Below are 12,761 nucleotides of genomic sequence, written 5' to 3'. Positions count from 1 at the left end.
ACTAAGACATGGTCCCTGCCTTTAAAGGCTTGGAGTCCAGCAGAGGCAATAAAATATGCACGCAGATAAACATAAAACAAATTAGAATATATCAAATGCATAGGAGGAGAAAGAAAGCATTGTTCAGATCAGATAAGGGATAGATTTCTTCCGACCAGGGGGAATAGCGAAGGCTTCATGGAGGAGGTGATGTTTGAGCTGGGTTTTAATGGGTGAGCAAATCGTTAACAGGTAGAGAATATTTCAGATGAAGGCCAGGTGAGAATTGTAAAAAAGACACGGAGTTATTAAAGCAATGGATGAATCTGGAGTAAACGACAGCGGTCTCACTGAAGCAAGGAGTATATGAAAAGAAGTAGCTTAAACGGTAAGTTGAAGCCGGAATGTGGAGAGCTTTAAATACCAAGTTATGGAGTTTGGACTTTATATTTGCTAAGCAAGAACAGTTTATGAGCTGGGGAATGGTGTGGTCTAATATATGAATCAGGAAAATGCTTCTAGCTGTGATGTGAGGTATGTTAGGGAGTGGGAAGAAAATGGAGACTCATAAAGATATTACTGCAAGAATCTAGACAAAAAAGAATGAGGGCTTTATCTAGAATGATGGCAGTGAAATAGGAAGGATGAGAACGGTTGAAAAAGACATTTTGTGAATGGAGCTCATACTGCCCCTATTTCCTTGGGATGCGTAAGGGAAAAAGTAAAGATGATGCTCTTCGTTGGGAGGACTTAGGGAGCTCCTCCAGTTGGTCCTAGTCACTGAGCCATGTCCAGGCTAGACTGACTGGTGACTGAGAGCCAGGGGACATGGCTGTTTGTCCAAGGAGTCCTCCTACCCCCACAGTTTATAAGAGCAAGCTCTAGGAATGGCTCGCCTCTTTCTTCTGCTCACTCTCTTCTTTGGATTTTCAGACTCAATTGAACACAGCAAACGGGGGTGGGAAGATATGATTTCTCCCTCCTATTGCCTAGGAGCAGAAGTGGATGACGAGTGGCCTCTGCTTGCCCAGGACAGCCTGTGGAGGGAATTCCTGGACCTCAGGTATTTGGTTGCCTTGCATTTCCTTTTCTGAGCTTAGAGCAAAGTTCCTGAGACTGGCTTTCCATGCAAGTTCCAGAGTTCCCAAGAGTTCTAGAGTTCCTGAGTTTGGGGGTTCAGGCACCAGCTTCCCAGAGGAAGAAGACTTCTTCAATAACATGCTTGGAGGAGAAAGAGGATCCTCGAGAGATAATTGATTTACAGCTGAAGGATTCATGCCCTACTCTGGGGAGAGGTGTCCAAGCAGGAGAGCTGGACTCTCACCATTGCAGGGTGGTGCTCACACAGTGGAGGGATGAAGTGAATGGAAAATATTTCTTTCGCAGTCCTCTATAGTGTCGTTACTGTCTGGCCAGGAAGAGGAAGGGAGCAGGTGAGAAGGCAGTCTAATGGGCCACTGAATTCCTTTATTTTTCTGTATTTGTTCATGGGCTCTTGGGAGTCGAGTCCTTAGCTGAGAAGCAGCTAGGTGGTGCAATGGATAGAGCACTAGGCCTGGGGTCAGGAAGATCTGAGTTCAAATTGGGCCTTAGACACTTGCCCAAGTGCAAAATGGGGATCAAATGAGATAATGTTTGTAAAGCATTTAGTTTGTAAAGCACTCGGTAGGTGCTTAATAAATACTTGTTTCCTTCCTCCTTTCTTTGCATCCTGTGCACTACTTTCTGTAACAGCTGAAGTAAGATTGTGCTATGTACAATACTCATATATTGAGTGCCTAGGAAGGAGTTGAGGCACCCTGTTACCCATATTACGGAAAAACCCAGGAGTCATACCTAAGTTTTATTCAGGTTTCCCCCAGAGTTTGTAGGGTTGGGGCATGAGCCAAAGACAGATAATGATCCTTCAGGTTATTCAGCCCCTAGGGTTGACCTTGGTCCATCTATGGGAACCTAAAGTCCCTTGGAGGGGAGGAGCCTGGTTCAGAGTTGACATAGGAAAGTTCTAAGACCAGAAGCCAGGCTGTAAGGGATGAAGAGTGGTAAGGAAGAAGAAGCTGGAAGGGCACACTATTTATTTAGGAAACGTGTTGGTGAAACGAAGATGGTCAGTAGCCCAAGGCAGCAGCAGCGGGGTGAAGAAAGGTGTTTTTGTTGCTTGTTTTAGGATGGGAAAACAGAGCATGTTTTCTGGCAGAGGAGAAGGAAGGAGCCAGCAGAGGGGAAGATATTTAAGATGTAAGGGAGAAAGAGAACGATTGATGAAGAGAGGTCCTGGAGGAGAAAAGAGGGGCAAAGGTCAAAGACACAGGTGCGGCAGTTAGCCTTGCCTTAATGTAAGCAACCTCCTCAGAAAGTGAAGGAGCGGAGAGGATGGCTAAGGACACACAAGTTTTGAGGTGTGGAAAGGGTTCCTGCTGGATGACCTCAGATCTCAGTCAAGTAGGAGGTAAGGTCTGTTGGGTTTGGAGGGGGAGAGCCTGAGGACAGAGGGAAAGATTTGGAAAAGGAATGAAGCAGAATGGGACGGCTCCTTAGAGTGAACTCCCATTTCCATGACACTTTGAGGTTTACAAAGCACATTACTCCAAATGTCCCCGAATGTGAAGAGTACAGGGATTGCTATTCACATTTTACAGCCGGGGAAGGTGAGACTCCCCCAGGTAAAGCAAGGCCCAAAGTCACAAAGCTAGTGTCAGAGCTGAGATTTTAACTCAGAGCCCAGCCCTCTTTCCTCTACACCTGGATTCTCCAGCATACTTAAGGACTGAAATCACATAGTGATACAGGGTAAGCAGCCACCTCATTTCTACTACTTCCCAGTCATGTGACCTTAGACAAGTTACTTGCCTTTCTAGGCCTCAGTTTTGTCCTCCAAAAAAATAAGCACTTTAGACTGAATGATCTCTAAGATCCCTTCCAGCTCTAATATCCTTCATCAGAAGTGTCCAAAATTACATCATATCTCAATCCTCTAAGCAGCACAGCTTATGAAACTGGTAGCACCAACCAGGCAAGAGAAATTTCTCTCCTGTATTAAATAACCAATTATTGGAGAGATTTAGTTTTTTTTTCCCTATTTCAAAGTCCAGTTTTTCAAGGACACCTCTGATCTTGCCCCAAAATTTACCCCACTTAATCCTTCTTATCTTGGTGGAATTGTTACCCCCACCCAACAAGAAAGACTTTAGAAAGAAAATCTAATCTGGGTGAAATCCAGCCCATTGTGCTCTAGTCTGAGTGATCAGTCATGTCCCCCAGCCCTCCATTAAAATAGGTCTGCCTCTCATTAAAATATTCATTTTTCTCATTAATTGTTAACCAATCAGAGTTTATTGCTGTCTGTCAGGAACACCCACTCTTCCAAGGGCATATAAACGTCAAGAAGACACCACGATAGGTCTTTGGCATTTGAGAGTGCTACTGACCCCTTTTATTAATTATCTGCTATCAATAATTAATAAAATGACTAATTACCCAGAAACTATGTCTCTCAAAACTTTTCATATAGCACACCAGGAACCTGTTTCAGAATAAACTCCAAGCAATGCTTAATGATTAAAAATTTTAAAAAAATTATCTTTTAGCCCCACCTTAATATCCTCTTCTGACATGTCCTTGAGGTGGGGAGGGGACTCTGGGCTCTCAAAAGTAATGCTAATAAAGCACAAGCTTTCACAGTTCCTACCAAGCTGGAAAGACTTCAAGTGTAGGTCCAGAAATAGACTGAATGTTGTCCAAGCATCAGCCCAGCTCATCACCAGAGGGTCAGCTGCCAAAGAGGAACTGCATCCACCCTACTAGCTCATGTAAATGTATAGCAGATCTAAGTCTATGGAGTTATGGAAGTAGATGATAATGGTGAGAGCTAGTGTTTAGATAACATTTTAGAGTTTAGAAAGCGCTCTGGAGACATCCTCATTTCACAGAACCAGTTTTTCAGAGCTATAAAGGACTTTCATGGCCATCCAGTCCTCAACATAGCCTACCCAACAAGTGATTTTTACTTTTACAGTTTTTACTTTGATATCCATCACCCCTTGAGGCTGCTCACCCCACTTTTGGACGTCTCTGAATGCTAGGAAGGTTTTCCAGACATCAGATCTAAAAAAGAACAACCCTAATCCCTCAGGCTTTTGAGTAGGTTATGACGCAGTCAAGCCTTCTCTCCTCTAGGCTAAATATTCCCATTTCTTTAGCTGATCCTCCTACAGCAGATTCCAAGGCTTTCATCATTCTGGTCACCCTCCTCTGCACTCCTTCCCAATGATCCTTCTAAAATGTGTGCCCAGAACAGCTTACAATACCCCAAATGTGGTCTGGCTGGGGCAGAGGACAGTGAAGTTATCTCCTCTCTCTGTGAAGGCCAAGATCCTATTTACTTGCTTTGTCTGTTATATCACTTTTTTTTTTTTTTTTGCCTCATGCAGCCTGAATCTCATAATGACCATGTGAAGTAGGTAATACAGGTTTCATCTTCCTTATTCCACAGCTGAGAAAAAACAGATACAGAGAAAGACCAAGTGATTTGCCCAAGGTCACATATCTAGAAAGTGGCAAGGCCAGACTGAAACCAAGACAGATAAACCTACCAGTTCAGAGCTATTTGACAGAAAAGCACTCACTTTAAAGCAGTGCACTCAAGCTAAAATTTAGTGTGCCTATGGAATTTTCTTACTACATCTATTGAGACAAGGAAATATGTTTGCAGGGAAGGCTGTAGAATTTGCCTGGAGGCTTGGTTTTTGTTTTTGTTTTAGAATAGCATGATGATTTTTCCCAAATGGTTCAGCTGCAGCTTGGCCTAAAGAGCCTCCCAAGGCTCCTTCCAGCCCAAGGACACGGTGATTTGGAGGTTAATAGCAATGCAGCTGAAAAGCATCAGATTGACATGAATCCTCCATTAAGCCACAGGTTAGGTCTATGAGCACAGCTTGAGGTGGGACCACCTAAAGAGAGCAAAGGTTTCTTTTTTATTTCTCCCACCAATATTCTTGCCAACAGTGAAGATTTTATAGGACAAGGGTGGTAGAGTGGTGTTGCCCTGGGCCCATAAAAAGCCATGTTCTTAAGTTATATCTTAGCTGTTTGAACCACAACCCCCATCTCTGGTCAAAGAGACCAGAGATCTGGTCTCCTTGCGGGGCTTCCACACTGTAGAGCAAAGAGTTCTGGACTGGGAATCAGGAGACAGTGTGGCGGAATTAGAGACAGAAACCCTGAGCTAGAATCCAAGCTCTGCTACTTATGATGTTTCGCAAAGCCTTTTCCACTTTCTGAACATCAGTTTCCCATGCTATAAAATGAGATGGGGCAGCTGGGCGGTGCAGTGGATAAAGCCCTGGGCTTGGAATCAGGAAGACTCATCTTCATGAATTTAAATCCAGCCTCAGACACTTCCTAGCTGTGTGACCGTGGGCAAGTTACCTGACCCAGGTTACCTCAGTTCCTTTTCTGTAAAATGAGCTGGAGAAGCAAATGCCAAACCACTTCAGTATCTATGCCAAGAAAACCCCAAATGCAGTCGCAAAGAGCTGGGCATAACTGAAAAATGACCCAACAACAACAAAAAGGAGATGGTTGGACTAGATGATCTCTGAGGTCCCTTCAAGCTGGTGTCCCAGCCACAGCCTCAGTGGTGCATTTAAGTCAGGACAGGGCACTGCAGACCCAGTCCACGGCCTTGCCAACACGTCAGATTATGCCAAGGCCTGACTGACTCTGGCAAATGAGCTAAAACTACTCCAGAGAGAACAGGATTCAAATTCTGTCTCTGATACTAATGGTGACCATGAGTTAAGTAACATTTAACTACAGTTTCCTCATTTATAAAATAGGGAAAGTAATATGATGTCAACTTCATAGGGTAGTTGTGAGGTTCAAGTGAAATAATGTATTACATCAAAGCATTACATCAAATTCAGCTTGCATTACAAGGCACCATGACGGCAGGGCTCTGCTCTTCTTCAGGGTGCCATGTTGTGTTTCCAGTGGCAGCCCAGAGTGGTCCATCTATGTGAGTGGCCTCGCCGTACCACTGTCCTCCCTTTGATGAGGCTTCATCAGCTCACTGCTCAGAGCTTTGCTGCTGACGGTCGTAGTCAGCCCAAACTCATAAAGCTCACCTTTAGGGGTTGCAACTCTAGCCATCCTGGCCTTGGAGAATTTTCCTTCTAAAACTCTGTGAATGCTTCCACCTGGATACACCCTTCTTTTATTTCTGGATCACCGTTTACCTCTCTGGTACTTCTCCTTGCTGATACCCTGCACTTGGATGATGGTACCTGAAGGGCTGGAATGCCAAATAGATAGGGTTCATGAGGTGTCAGATGGCCCATCTGTTTAAAAGCAGGCCGGGATAAAAGCAAACAAATCCTGTGCTGGCTGTGTTCAAATTCTATGATTTGCCAGAGAAACTGAGGCAACCGGGGTTAAGTTTCTTGCCCAAGGTCACACAATTAGTAAACGTCTGAGCCTGGATTTGAACCCGGCTCTTCATGACTCCAAGTGCAGAGCTCTATCCACTGCACCACCTAGCTGCCCATTTAATTCCTACCCATCCTTTGAAACACAATTCCAATGTCACTTCTTTTCAGAAGCTTTGCGGGGCCTGTTTTGTTTTTCTCATGGTGTCTCCAGCACCTAGCGCAGTGGCTAGAAAATAGCAGGTATTCAATAAAAGTTCGTTGTTGAGCCTGAAGCTTTTCCTGATTCTCTTCTACCCACTCTACCCCTTGCTAATAACCTTTGTCCTCAGACTTCACATAGCACTTTGTGACTTTCTAATGCAATTTCAGCTTGATATTATGTAGTTATCTATTTTGTCTCTCTACTAGACTATAAGCTACTTGAGGCAGGAATTACATTTGCTTTTTTTTTAATCTCCCCTAGCACTAAGAACAGAACTCAGCACACAGTCAGTGTTTAATAAATTTGTATCGTAGGCAGCTGAAGAAATCCAGAATCACAGAATTAAGCCCGAGCCCAAATGAACTCAAGAGAGTCCTGCTTGGCTCAGCTTATTATCCTTATGACTAAGGGAAGATGATCCACTTGGATGTGCCTTTGCTCATAATAAAAGAGGGTTTCACATTTGATTCTGAAGAGTGGATAACATGAAAAACCAAAAGGCATAGTAAAGCTAAATGGCAACTAAAGGAATTACACTTGCATTTTCTGAAGCAAATTAGCAATTAGAACGGCTGGCTTGCTATTCATCTTGTTTCACTGTTCCCTTCTGGTCCTCTCTGGTAGGCTCCCTTGGTGCCTGCAGAGAGAAAGGGCTCCCCCACTGACCGAGCTTGCTTAGAGCAAGCTGAAGAAAAGCAAAGGAAACTCAGGCAGAGAAAGTCCTCCAGCAACACCAGAATGATTTCAAGGTACTGAAATGATCAAAACACCTCACTTCTCTTTCCAGATCTCGGACTCGGTTGTTCAGTTGTTTCACTTTGGTTTTTTCGCTTTCTGTCTCAGCCGTCAAGTCTCGGTTCTTCTTAGACAGCTCCACGATCTTGGTAGCGATTACATCTCCGGTCAAACCAGCTGTCCCTGGATAAAATAAGAGAGCAATGACAAGGCCAATTAAAACGGAGCCCTGTCAGACACTGAGCCCCAGAGCCCTTCTCTGGCATTTCTCAGGCTGAGTCCTCTGTTGGGACTCTACAGCACACGTTAACCTCACAAAGTGAGCAGAGGTCAGAGCTCATCTGGTAATTCACAGCAATCCAAGAGTTACCATTTCTTAGGAGAAGAAGCATTCTTCCCCTAAGGACTCCATATATTAAGGAGGGCAAAGACTATTACCCTCACTTTATTGGGGAGGAAATTGAATCTTCAAGAAATGACTTGCACAGTTAAGTCTTGGAGCCCAGACTCAAGTACAGGTTCAAAGGTCCTTCTGGTTCTAAGACTTCTGCTCTTTCCACCGACTGACTGACTGGTTCGTGTCAATGAAACCTATGAGTGTTGCATCCTTTGAATGTAAATGTGGCTGCTTTGGGATCTTACAGACTCTAGCTCTAAAATATAGAAAGGTAATAGGTCAGAGAATTCAATGCTAGAAGATCCTAGTCCAACCCTTTCATTCTGGAGATGAGAAAATTGAAGTCCACGGAGTTGTTCTAGGTCACGCAGGTAGTTGGTAGTAGGTCTGTGATGTGATGTCAGCCTAGGTCCTGTGACCCCCACTTTAGGAACGACCTCAGCCATGCCTGCCTCCCCTCACTCATGCCTGTACTCTCCAGTCATCTTTTCCTCCTCTTCCTCCTCCTCCTCCTCCTCCCCTGCACTATTTTCCCTGAGTCATTCCAGGCTCCTATCTATGGGTATTGCCTCCCGTATTAGAATGTAAGCTACTTGGGGGTAAGAGCCTTCTAGCTTGCTTGTATTTGTATCCTTGGTGTTTAGCATAGTGCCTGACATATAACAAGTACTCAACAAATGCTATATCTATGTAGTTAATTGCTAGCAGGGCTGGGATGTGAGCCTAAGCCTGAGTACTCTTAATTCCTACGCCACAGCACCTGTGATATCAGAAATCAAAGTTTCAACTTTCAAAAGAAGCATAGCATAATGAATGGGGGAAAACTGAACTGGAACCAGAAGCCCAGAACTCTGGATTCGAATCCTCTGATTCTCACTCACTTCCTGTGAAACCTCAGACAACTCTCATACCATCGGTGATCCTCAGTTTCTTTACACACATAGTGTAAGAGTGTCGGCCTAGGGGATCTCCAAGGTCCCTTCTAATTCCTAGATTCTACCATTCTATCTTTAGTGAGCTCTCAAGATTTTGCAGGATTCTTTTCAGGTCGACTTTACAATTGCTGTACAGACTGAGAGTGCCACCTGGTGGAAGATGGTTACACTCAACCATAGCACAGATTTCATAGGCTTTAGAGCTGGAAGGAGCCTTATACATAATCTAGTCTAGTACATACCACCAGGGATACAAGAAATGTGTCAAGGAGGTATGGGGAATGTGAAGTAAATAAGAATATTATCCTGTTAAAATATTCCAAAAGCAGTATTGTTTAAAACAATGGACTGGAGAAAGAGCAGCAAGGAAGTGGGTAGAGGTGGGAAGAAGGGTTATACACAGCATCAAAAAGATTTGAAAGATAGTTGAAGGAATAATTCCTACTGACTAAAAGCAAAAGAATGAGGTTCAGAAATGAAAACTTTTTCCTTTGAGCTGAAAGAAAAAAATCAGTAACAACAATCCAGTGAAAAAGAAGCAAATAAGAAACCCCTAATTGGTTTCTAGTCAATGAACTTACACAGTTTGAGGTATGCTCTATTACTAAACATGCTCACACAGGTTTAGTTCTCTTTATAACAACTTGTCTCTGTGAATAAGGATTCTCAGTCCTGTTCTCAGTCAAATTCAAAGCAAGATACAAACAGGAAACCAAACATGATATGCAAAGATTGCCTTCAAAAATGATACCAAGAATAAAGCTATTGACAAGAAATAGAATTAAGGGTCTCATTAACTGTTCTAATAAATGTTTAATAACTTTATAATAGTAAAACATATTGCTATATACCAAATATAATTTTCTTTATGAAAATTAATCTTTTTTAATAATATCCTATGTGTAGGTGCATGGTAAACTCCAGAATTTATTTGCTTTTGTATTTAAAAAGGGGAGTACAGGTTTACTGAAAGCCAAGGAGTACAGGGACTGAAAAAAGATTGGGACCCCCTCATCTAGCCCAACCTCTTATTTTACATATTTTTATTTTATAAATATTGTACATATTTACATATTTTACACATGAGGAAACTGAGGCTCTTAGTGGCTTTCCCAAAGTGACATGGACACCAGGATTCCAGCCCAGGTCTCCTGAGTCCAGATGCAATATTCTTTCCACTATTTCCTCCTATTAATATATCTTGTTCCTTGCTAAGGTTAATATCCCCACATGTGTCCTTGATCCTTGCCCTTCTGACTTCCCTTTTCCTTATTTCTGTCCAGATACCTCTGTCCTTCCTATCACCTGGGTTTATAATCTCACCAAATGTTGTCTATTATACCTCCCCACCAACTCCCACATGGGTCTCTTCTCTCCATTCACAAGGTCACTACCCTAGTTCAGGCGCTCTTACCCTTCCTCGCCTGTCTGCTATTGTAGCCTCCTAATTGGTCTCTCTGCCTCAAGTCTCCGCCCTCTAGAATGTATCTTTCACAGCTGCCAAAGTGACAGTCACAAAGCAAAGATTTGACTGTGCCACTCCCCTGCTCAATAAGCTTCAGTGGCTCCCTGTTACCTGTTTGGCATTTGAAGCCCTTCACAGCTGACTCCAGCTGGGACCTGATCAAGCTTGTTAGATACTAATTCCCTCCACACACTCTACAATCTGATCTCGTTATTCTTTACCACTTAACATTCCATTTACAATCTCTGCACCTTTGCCCAGGCTGTTCCTCATGCCCTCCCTCTTCACCTTACTTCAAAGCTCAGGTCCAGTGCTTCCTCCTACACAAGGTCTTTCCTATTCCCCCTGCCAGCCGCAGGAGGCTTCTCTGCTGACACTACATGTCCTTCATCTATGTCTTTATGTGTATAGTGGGCCCAGGAAACATGCATGGGAACTGGCACACTGGGACCATGCCAGAGAATGTGCACCAGAACTCCCCTGGGAGCTTCTAGGAATTCCAGGAGAAAGAGAACACACAGCTCAGTGGCCTGACCGTTGTCCCTCTCTCCTCTTCCCAGCTGCAGATCATGTCAGAATTACTCACTCAAGCCTCTGCATGAGGAATGGAGCAAGGGGTTGCCTTTCTCTGGAAGCCTGGAGTGGTTAAAGAATATGCCCTGCCAGAGCAAGCCAGAGGCTAGATCTCAGAACCCCAACTTCCTCTTCTGCTTTGTGTTTCTTTGCCTGATGATAGGTGACAGAGCAGCAGCCCTGAGATGGACATTCCAGCCTGGAGGTCACCTTATGAATCTGAAAGGTCCAGAAGTCCTAGGTATCTTGAACGAAGCTGACTGATATCAGGGGGAGGGGCTCTGTCCCTGGCCAGGCTTGCCAGAAGACAGGGTAGGGGTGATTGTGGGTGGACAGTGTAGAGCTGAGGTGAAATGTGAAATGCCAATTAAATGGTCCCATAAAATGCTTTGTTTTCATGGCTTTAAGTCTCGCCCTCCTGGCATAGTATAACAATATAGAGGACACATTTATGCAAAGTATCCCATGCAAAGAACAAAGACAAGTAAGTGTGGCTGGATTCCAGAGTGTAGGAAGGGAGGTAATGTAAAATGAGACTGGAAATACAATTTTGGGCCAGATTGTGAAGGTCTTTAAAGTTGTTTTCTTTTTTTTTTTTAAGAAAATCTATTTATCCTAGAGACAACAGGGAGCTTTTGTACTTGATCAAGCAGGGGGGAGACATAGTCAGATTTGCAATTAAAGAAAATCAGTGTGGCAGCAGTGCATTAGATGGACTGGAGTGGAGAGAGACTTGAGGCAGGAAAACCAATTAAGGCTGTTGAATTAACCCAAGTGGGAAGTGATGAAAGGTGGTAGCTATGTGAGCAGAGAGAAGATGGAGGCCAGATGTGTAGTGGAGAAAAAAAAAACGGCAAGATTTGGCAACTGGACGGGTTAGATAAGACAGTCAGTCAAGGAGAATGTAGATAAATGGATAGAGAGACAGAGATAAATTGGTAGGTAAATAGATGACAGAGAGATATAGATGATAGGTAAGTAGACAGAACATAGATATAGATAGATGATAGATAGATAGATGGATAGATAGATAGATAGATAGATGGACAGACAAACTGACAGACAGACAGAAGCATTTATCATGTGCCAGACACTGTTCTAAGACTGGGGATACAAAAACAAGAAAACAAAGTGTTCTATACTCTTAAGGGGCTTACATTCTGGAAGGGAGAAGGAGAGGTCCCTATATGGGGACCTGGCAGCTGTGGTAGAGATGGAACAAACTGAAGGGTGAGCTAGAAGTGGGAAGTGAGTGATATGGCTGGGTCTTCTCATGATATGTCAGTTCCAAGCAGAGGCTCACCATTAACTGAGGGAGCATCAGTATGGATATCAGTCTCCTAGTATAAGGAGAGAAAGTGGGGAGAAGAGGAAGACGGTGAGCCAGCTGCTAGATACCTTGAGAAAGGAAGGGGAATTATGTGGGGGCCGCATACAACAGCTACCATGATCTCACCTGAATGGAAAAATGTAATCATGTCACCTTCCAGGAAGCTGCTACATGATGGGGATAAAGAGAGAGTTGAAAGTGGTAGAGTACGAGAGAAAGAGGCCCAGGAGGATGGGAAGCTTGTTCACTATGGAGAGAGAATTCCAGAGGGCAGGATTGGAATGGGAAATGGAATCGAATGGGAAAAGAAAGGTAGAGACTGGGTATAGTTTTCTCCTGTGTGGCTGCTGATTAACATAGGGATAGGGAGAGAAACAGGTCATGGAAAATTGTTGGGGATAATAGTGGTAAGTGGTAGCGGATGAATAACAAAGCTCACAGTCTCTGAGGGGTGTCAAGCCTTAGTCATTCTTTACCGTTCCTCCTGTTGGGGTGGGGGTGGGGGAGGTAAGGAGAGAAGGGCCATGCAACAAGCCATGTTCCCCCATAGGGAGAAGACACTGGTCTCCTTCAGCAGGCTGCTCCTCTTCCTCCTCCTCCCTGCAGGGCTGGGGAAAGAGTAGGAGGGAGGAGATGGGGTTTCCAGGGTGCTGGCAGAGGACCATTCATCCTTCACACCCGACTAGATCCAGCCTCTTGATGTACAGATCTGGTCAT

At 44.0% G+C, this 12,761-nt stretch overlaps 1 protein-coding gene across 1 annotated transcript in view; it reads right to left on the bottom strand.

Annotated features, from left to right (window-relative positions):
• CCDC13 (coiled-coil domain containing 13) overlaps positions 1-12,761 on the bottom strand; it is a 103,846-nt gene that overhangs the window by 85,367 nt on the left and 5,718 nt on the right. The window contains 1 exon segment of the mRNA XM_036739621.1: positions 7,385-7,527. Coding sequence (XP_036595516.1) covers positions 7,385-7,527 — 143 coding nt within the window.

This window comes from Trichosurus vulpecula, chromosome 9 (genome assembly GCF_011100635.1).
Source record: "Trichosurus vulpecula isolate mTriVul1 chromosome 9, mTriVul1.pri, whole genome shotgun sequence".
NCBI classification, from domain to species: domain Eukaryota; kingdom Metazoa; phylum Chordata; class Mammalia; order Diprotodontia; family Phalangeridae; genus Trichosurus; species Trichosurus vulpecula.
Note: the sequence above shows the minus strand (reverse complement) of the source record. Positions and strands in the feature narration are given on the sequence as shown.